The 9068-nt window shown below is 47.2% G+C and overlaps 1 protein-coding gene across 1 annotated transcript; it reads right to left on the bottom strand.

Annotated features, from left to right (window-relative positions):
• Positions 1–518: 518 nt before the first annotated feature.
• ptmab (prothymosin alpha b) lies at positions 519–4908 on the bottom strand. Its single transcript, XM_046053017.1, has 5 exons — positions 4257–4908; positions 1813–1878; positions 1629–1713; positions 1451–1536; positions 519–1354 (listed from the first exon to the last, which is right to left on the bottom strand). The coding sequence occupies exons 1-5, from the start codon at positions 4299–4301 to the stop codon at positions 1310–1312; spliced, it is 327 nt and encodes a 108-aa protein (XP_045908973.1). The 5' UTR covers positions 4302–4908; the 3' UTR covers positions 519–1309.
• Between the last annotated feature and the right edge of the window lie 4160 nt (positions 4909–9068).

The following is a 9068-nucleotide window of genomic DNA, read 5'->3' as shown; positions in this document are numbered from 1 at the left end:
CCTGAACGCGCAAAAACTCAACTAATGTACGATATTCTGGTTTATTCTGTCTCAGTACTGCAGTTTTTAAGGATTCCATCACTCAACATTCATTATTATTATTATTACAGCTTATTCATTACACTTAAAATACTGAAAATATTTCCACTAATTCCAATTTATTTTTTCTAATTGCCAACTTTTTATTATTTCTATTCATTTAATGTCATTAGCAGACTGTGAAAATGAATAGATTCTGGTGTTAAATGTTATTTGAGTAACCAGATCCTGTAGCTGTGAATAAATGCAGTTATAATAATATTATTCCCTCTGGAATGGGGTTTTACAAAGGGAAATACTTGAGTACAAGCACCTCACAATTGTATTTACTTTCTTTCCAACTGCGCTGACCTGAGGCCTGGAAAGCTAATAGAAACGCCTGCGAGTTCACCTCCTCCTGAAAGTTCTTCGTGGTGTCGGCCTCCGAGCAGAAGGAGAAGAAAAAAAACAAACAAACAAAACAAGCAGAGATACAGAAGTACAACTCACAAAATAAAAGTCCGGTTTATTGTCAAACAACAAACTTCGCACATACATCAAAACAGGCCGCCATAAAACAAAATAAGTCGCTGACAAAAAACAAAATAAAAAGGAAAAAGAAAAGAGGCTCTTTTCTTTGGCCTTACCCTCCCATACAAACAAACTAGTTATGGTACAGCTAAAGTACATACATTAAATTTACTGGAATGCTCTGAGTTCAACGGCTTAAGAGGTTTTCGTTCAGGTTTTTTTTAAAACTGTTTTTTACAGGTTGTTTTTTTTCTTCCTAGTATCTGTTGAGATATCGTAACATGGTCAACCAAGTAAAATATTTCGTTGAAGAAGCACCGATTTGGTCTGACGAGATCGCTGCCGAGGAGGGGAGCTGGCCCCCCCTCCCCCTGCTCCTAACAATATGTACAAAAATATAAAATGTAAATAAAAATACAAACAAATTCTCCTTTCGTGTTGTTGTTGTTGTTGTTGTTGTTGTGAAGCCGGATTTCTGCGTCGATGCGGTGGCAGGTTCCTCTAGAAAATTTTGTTTTGCAGTTTTGCGGGTTGGGGTGGGGGTGGGGGGGGTGGACGTGGTAGATGTTTGTTGAACTCTACTTGCTAATGACCATGTTGGATTTTTTTTTACATTTTTTTATTTATTATTATTATTTTTTTCTCCTTTAAAATCAGTCCTCCCGCCCCTCCACCTGTGACATAGAAAAAAAAAAAAAACAGTCATAGGTGGAAGAATCAGGAAGTGGTTCAGCAGGATGGCGCGAGGGGGGAAAACGCATCAATCGTCATCGTCGGTTTTCTGCTTCTTGGTTTCGACGTCGTCCTGAAGAAGAAGAAGAAGAAGAAGAGTTAGTTAAATGGTGAGACCTGATTGGTCGCTCAGATTCTTGGCGGTAAAGCTTGGATTTCGCCGCTTCACCTCTTCGTCGTCGTCGTCATCTTCAGCCGCCCGTTTTGTGCCGCCCTCAATCTCATCCTCGTCGTCCTCCTCGTCTTCCTCGTCACCTGCGGGACGAAGGGCGAGAAGAATGAGATTTGTTTTGCCAAGATTTGGGAAAATATTTGTATCATTAAGATAAAAATAATCTTCTAGCTACCTTCTCCATCATCTTCCTCGTCCTCCTCATCCACTTCCTCGTCATCTTCATCATCTACCTCGGGCTCGCCGTTCTCCTCGTTCTCCTGATGAAGAAAAGAAATAAAAATAGTGTTTAAAGTGACTTTCTGAAGCCCTGCAGGCACAAGCTCACTGTACCAGGAGGAAGAGGAAGAGGAGGTTACCTTTCCGTTGGTGGCAGCATCTTTGCCGTTCTCCTTCTCCTCCACCAGCTTCTTCTCTTTCAGGTCCTGATGGAAACAAACCAGAGGGAAAAAATTAGAATCAGAAAAAAACAACTATAAAATACAGATGATCAGAGTTTGAGATGCAGCTGCTGTAGTGAAACTTCTGCAGGCTGCTGCTACCTGCCCTGCTACCTAATGGCCTAGTTAGACGAGTCCCAGTGCATGCTGGGAGCTGCACATTTCAGCCCTCTCCCTGTCAGAATGAAAGCTTCCTATTTAAACACCATATTGGTCTCTGCAGACCCCCCCTCCTCCTCCCCCCCACTCCATCCCCTCTAATGTGTTGTAATCTGATACTTTCATGTGGCCCCCAGGGCACTCTGGGTATTGTAGTCTTCCGCGGGCTGCCGTCGCCGCCATATGTCACGAGACACGCCCGGGAGAGGCACTGCAATACCCAGGATGCACCGCTCCGTTTAAAATAACACAGTAGGGCGCAGGAGCGGGGAGGGGGGGGTGGGAGGTGGTGATGATGATGGAGGAGGAGGAGGAGGCGGCGGCCGCGAGCGCGATGCACGCTGCTGGCCGCTCGTTGTAACGGAGGCTGGAAAGGACAATAGAAGACGACACATGGCAGGCGAGGAAAGCGGCCAGAAAAGCGAAAATAAAGCGGCCCTGCGGGCCCGGGGACCGCAAGCACACCGTCACAAACACCTTCAGGGGCTTTCTGCTCTCCACTTAGACCGGAAAACCGCCCGCCGAGCCTATTAATAGCGCTCGGTTTCCTCGTTTTGTCGACCGTTCACAGCCTATTATCCCCACTGCACGCGCACCCGGCCCACACATACACTGTTATTAATTACTTTACATAATCTTATTGCTTAAAATCCATTAAGCTGTTTAGGAGCATCGCTGGCTCCTTGGCAGGAGACAGCTGAGGTTCAGTGTGAGCTCGGAGGCTCCGCGCACTCTCACCGACTGCGCGTAAAAACGCGCTTGTGCGTAAAAATGCTCCACAACTATAAATAGTGGCTGAACAGACACCCCGGATTACCGGCGTTAATGCCAGGCCCAAACTTTCCCCCCCTCCACCTTCTCCATATGTTCATTTGTTATAATCACTCATAATTATTCAGCTCCGCGGCTCGCTGCTGCTGCTCTTATTATCTAAATGGCTGGATCCTGTTCTCCCTGCTGCCGCTGCGGAGACCCGACTCCCCCCGCGGGGGCTATTAAAGTTTTACCCAATCTGATCCAAAGTCCACCTGGACGGAAATTAACATTTAAAGAAGCACAAAGATGGTCAGACAGAAGGAGGGAGACGGGACCACAACGAGGGGGGAAAACCAGCACCGTCACATCACACCTCCACAGCACGGACACACGCACACGCACGGAGGGGAGAAGAAGAAGAAGTGGACTGCATTACAGAAAAAAAGAGAAACAGAAACTTTTCCCCTGAGACATAAAAGCGCCCTGCAAACATGGTCCAAAAACAGAGAAGAAGAAGCGGAAGCCGCGGCTCGCTGTGTGTCAGACTCTCCGGTGAACGGAGGCTGAACAAACGGAGTCCGTTCACGCAGCAGCAGCAGCGACCTTCCTGAGTCGGTAAACAAACCGGGTCGGACGGTGCAGGCAGGCCCGCCGGTGCCTTTTAATAAACTAATAACACATTTCACTAAAGGCTGGAAGCGGAGAGCCACGAAAGTTGACATTGGAGTGAATTGCGCACCTCCTCCGTCCTCCATTCAAACGGACCAACTTCACTACAAACCCAGCTGGAGCCTCCGAAAATCCCATTTAGTCCGCCGCTCGGCTCCAGCAGCTCCTCACGGTTACCGTTACTAAAAAAACGACCCGGGATAAACTGAACCTGGACGCGGGATTTGACTTTGAATCGATTCGCATTAAGCAAACCCGCAAGAGGTGAATAAATGTGCGAATAGGCGCGTCGATCCAGCGACTAGAGCTGCGCGTAAAAAGCCTCCAAATAAAAAAAAAAGCGGTGGAGTGTGAGCTGGAGCGAGTCGTGTTTATCGGGGCTCCGGTCCGGACTTGCTGCCGAGGAGAACCGAGCCGCCTTGTATAAACAAAGAACCCCGCGCAGACTGTTCCTATCCGGACAATGAGACGCGGGGCTTGTATCAGCCCGTCTCCATGATGCGGTGCCGAGACCCCCCGCTTTATTTCTATCATGTTTCCCAGCAGAGTTCAGAGAAAGAGATTTCAAACACCGGCTTTTTCTCCTCCTCCGGGCTCCTCCGGCAGGCTCCCCCACTTCTGTAGAGTCCGAATGAGCGCGAAGCGACGACGGGAAGGTGTTTTAAAAATGAAAAAAAAAATCTAGGTTACAGCCTGGAAAAGCTTTATTCTGCTGAGGCGCTTATAGTGAGAAGCGACTCCGGTGGTTGGGGGGGAGAGGAAGGTGCGAGGCGGCTTACCTTAGCAGAGATATCCGAGCCGGAGTCCACTTGTGTGTCTGCCATTGTTTTAGTTCAATAAAATAAAGGACGGCTGAAATGAAAGGTTGAATAAAGTAAATCCCTGTCCTGGTTAGCGGAGCAATCAGTATTATAGTGTGCCAGTGGCCAGTGCTACTGACGGCCGAGCCTTTAATATAGGCTGGTGGGCGGGGTCAGAGAGGAAGACGGCGGCCGATGATTGGCTGAGGGCGCCACAGAGGTGTTCTCCTCGCGCGTTGGAGTGGAACAATGGATTGAATTTCTAAACCCGGAGGCCACGCCCCCTCCTGTCAGCCGCTGCAACTGGCTTTTCTCCCCCAAAACAGAAAACAATAAACCCGACCCGGTGAAACCCGACAGAACCGAGCCGGTGATCGACCCGGGAGCCCGGGACGCACCGAGGAACCGACAATTTGAAGTTTGCACCGAGTTGCGCACTAAATATATCGAGTAAGACTTCGCTTCGGTTGACGTAGTGTCACATTTTGATTGATTGATGTTCATCTGGTCGAGTCAAGCGGCGACTACGGGTTTGCTTTTTCCCGCCCACCGACGCGCGGAGGGAATACAGGCAGATACTTGTCGGGGTTGGTGGGGGAAAATGTCGACCGTACGGTACAGCGTTAGTGGATTAAAGCTTTTAATAACGCCGCTGTCACCTCCTCACCCGCCTTATGAACACTATCAATCAGATAAAGGGATTAAAGAATGTAAATGTGCAACACCGCGGCCATGTCTCCTCGCCTTCCTCGCCCCTCCCATCCCCTACGGCCATGTTTGAAACTCCCTCCCTCCCTCAGCTCTCTCTCTTTCTATGTGCGCACTTGACGCTTTTTTCTGCTTTATTTATTTATTTATTTTTACATAACGTCCCCATAAATTCGTGCGCCAAGGTCGAAGCGCGACTAAAACAACGTGAAAAACACAACCTCCGTCGAACAAACATCCACAAGTGATAATAAGTGCGACAGTGTGAGTAATAGTTAACAGTAACTGTTGGCCTCATTTCCTCCCTCATCGCCATTGTTACAGAAACCCTCCGAGAAAATGCTCCGCGGTGGAGGAGGAGGTGGTGGAGGAGGTGGAGGAGGGGGGGAGAAAAAAGCAGTGCGACACAACAGACGTGCAATGAGACAAGTGCGAGGAAAATAAATAATAATCATAATGTGCTCGTGAACTGACAAGGCATTCTTATGAAACACACGGATTCCTTACCGAGGTTTGTACTCATGGCTTTTACAAGCTGAACTTAAGAAGGACAAAGCGGCGCGCACACAAAAAACGCAGCCGCCATTGCTCGCTGAGGATGGGGGGGATGGGAGCAGAGCGGTCCGCTAACAGGCAGCCACATTCACATTCTGCTTTGATGACGCACTCTGCCGCGGAGGACGGCTCCGATTGGTCAGATAAATGGAATAAACACGGCTTTGGCGCACGGCGAGCGCTGATTGGCTAGGGCGCACGTCCGTCAATTCAAACAGGGGCCCCGTCGGCGCGTTGTAAACCGCGGATCCGGATTGTGGACCTGGATTCCGTGTGTGTGTGTGTGTGGAGCGGCAGTGTAGAGTTTCAGTCCTTCACATGTTACCTTCCCTATTCGCTGCCTTTTACCGCCATGATCTCCGACAGCCGCACATTCATTCTGTGTAATTGGTTGGAAAAGCTTCATGTTTCATTAAGCTGTGCTATAAAATATTTAACCGTGAGGATCAGAGGGAGCGGAACCAGGAGCGGGCGACCCGTCAACAGAACCAAACTCTGTGTTTTGGGCGCCTGTTGTGTGTTCACACTGTAATCTTAGTGTTTATTTAAATTAGCAGCATGCGTGATTAAAATTTCATGACTTGTTATCAGAACAATGCAAACACACTCAGAACGGAGGCACACATTTTTAGAAATTGTGGTTCCAAAGAGGCCGTTGGAGTGAAGTGCCCTGACCCCTCTTGGAGCTCCCAGGTAGCCAAAGAGCCCTTTTCCCGCTGCAGACATATTGTAACCTGCGTCTGCTGTCCTGGGTTTGGTCTGGCTGCTTTACGGCCGCTTTCAGGACGAGTTCCTGGGATTTTTGGGTGCTGATCAGGAGGTGATACTAAGCAAATTCCAGGTGCCTTCAGGGGTCGGCGGCGGTGCTGTTGAACGTGACTCAACAAAGACCACCACTACACAACACACACACACACACAGCGTCTGGCAGAAATGTGGACACACTCAGCCAAACACTGCAGGAAAAAACACAAGATTATAGGAAAATTAAGAATCACAACGCTCACAGTGGGTCGGGCTGCTTTCCGGCGTGTGGCGGCACCGACTGGGACCTGGATCCAGAGTAAAGAGAAAGAAAATCCACAACAGTATCAGCACCACTGCTTCAACTGTTGTCAACAGCTGACTTCACAAACTGAACTCGAAACTAAACAGCAAACAAAAATGGCCTAAAGCCGATCCTGCTTCTTTGTCCTTTTTTTTATAACGTACTGTAACTGCCATGTTCTGATTTGTGAAATCTAGTAAAAACACAAGGAGAACCTTGCACCATGAGCCTCACAGAGGTCTTAAAGGTTCAGGTTGTGAGAAGCCCCGGGCTTCAGGTTGTTAAATTCCTGCAGTGAAAAAAATGGCTGGACTCTGGTGCTCCAGAATCAGTCCGATTCTGGGTACCAACACAAATCCATCAGCCTCACATGGGCCAGTGCTGACCAGCAAGGCTGGACTACCAGCTGGGCAGAGCAGTCAGCTACCCTGGGGACCCCAAAGCCTTAGGGGCCCCCTAAAGCCCCAGGTTCACTGTTTGTCAATTGGTTGTGAATAATTTGATTAACTTTAGTTTTGTTAGAATTTGAAGTACAATATCAGCTAAGACAGGTCCTGGAGCACTTATTAATCTTGTGGCCCTGTCCTGTAGAGGGGCCCTGTGTTAAAATATAGCTATTTTGTATTTTTTTGTGTAGTTATTCAAGTTATAATTGGGGCCCCTTAACAGGTTAATCTAACCATGCTGGGCACCGTTTGGTCCTCCAGCGCCGGAGCACAGCTGATGTTCAGCGTGTACTTTGTTGTATTTACAGTACAGCGTAGTATATTAAAACACAAAATACCTTTTTGGCAAGACTGTACTTAGATTTACGGGCACGAACCTTCACACCTCGGTGTCATGTGACCCCAGCGTGAACTCATCTGCAGGTTGTCCTCACGCGGCAGCGACAGGAGGACACGGCGAGAATCTTTCAATCACACAAAGCGGTCGCTGAATCAAATCCTCAGAGAACACAGACAACAACATGCGGCTCAGTGACAGCTGCCCTGTCAGACACAGCGTCTGCAGAGGGGAAGACATTATTCTGGGCGGTATAAATAACACCGACTTGACGTTTGTGAAATGAATAAAGTTCTGTTGAGCATCAAAAATCTGAAACGGTGAGAAAGTTTCATATTTACATATAACAAAAAACATAAAAAAAATACCATATTAGTGCAAATACATGGACCTGAATTGCTTGTTGTTAAAATGTGCCATATACAAATAAACTTTAAGACAAATATTACTCAAATTATTTAATCCAGTAATAAATTATTACTGACAAAGAGATTATTCAACAATCACTGCAGCATGAATAAATTCATCATCTTCTGTTAGCTGCTTTAAAACTCGTCACGAAGCTCAAACTTTAGTGGGTTTAGCCTCATTTTGCATTCTCTACCTCAGGAACGCAGTTTTGAATATTAAAGCAGCTCATCTCAGTGTGAAGTTCATCAGTGAAGAGAGTTTAAAGTGGAGTTTAAAGATGTGGAGCCTCGGCGCTGACACTAATCCAGGTTTCAGAGTTAATCCAGGCTGGTGCAACTCACCCTGGAGGGGATACATTCGGTCTACATGGCTGGGCGTTGCTCAAACAAGAAAAGAGACACTTTTAAATCTGTTTTGTTTCTGGTTTTTCCTGCTCGGTCCCCGCAGACTGACAGCTTCGGCTTCTCTCATCCGACCCGGGAGCTTGCTGGAAGCAGGGAAGATAGACAAACCAGATGAAAAAGACAGAGAGAGGCAGCAGGTAAAGTCTACCTCCAGTCTGATAGCCGAGTTCCACCGAGCATCAGACGTCCAGCGGACATGTTTGAACCTGCTGCCGCGACACAGCCAAGTGGATGCTTCAGCAGCCAGAATACACAACACAAGTTAGTGATGACGGGCGTCGCTTTACCTGTTCAGCTCCATAAATGTGACCAGAGTGTGAATTATACACTGACAATCTGGGGCGTCAGCTCATAACATACAGGCTGCATTATCATCTCTAACTCCTACTTCTTGCCATTTCAAGTTTTAAGTTTCGACTAACTCTTTGTTGAATGAAATGTAATCTGTGTTCCATCAGTCATACATTTGAAGTAACACCTTTCAAAATCCTAGCCAGGTAAAACTCCCAGGTTCCAGAGTGAAAACAAATGGCGTGCTTACTGTAAAAAGACCCAGAAATAAACTCTATACTGATGTCAGAATGTATTTCTACATCCTACCTAAACACCAAACAACAGCTAATTATCTGTAACTTAAGGCAAAAGTTAGAAACTAGATTTGGAAAGCTTGGGATTAAAAAAGCTGTTCAACTGATGCCAATGTTAGGAAATGGTACGGTCCATTTTAGGGGTGTCTGAAATCGTATTTCAAGATTCTTGAACATAATGCACGAGTCCAGAAAGAAAGACCCCCCTGAACTGACTCTTTTAGGGGGTCCAAGCCTTAAACAGGGGGGGTCAGACCTCCCCAATCCCCCCCTAATTCGAACCATGAATGTAACA

Source organism: Micropterus dolomieu, linkage group LG06, assembly GCF_021292245.1.
Source record: "Micropterus dolomieu isolate WLL.071019.BEF.003 ecotype Adirondacks linkage group LG06, ASM2129224v1, whole genome shotgun sequence".
In the NCBI taxonomy this organism is placed as follows: Eukaryota; Metazoa; Chordata; class Actinopteri; order Centrarchiformes; family Centrarchidae; genus Micropterus; species Micropterus dolomieu.
This window is presented reverse-complemented; position numbering and strand designations above follow the sequence as displayed.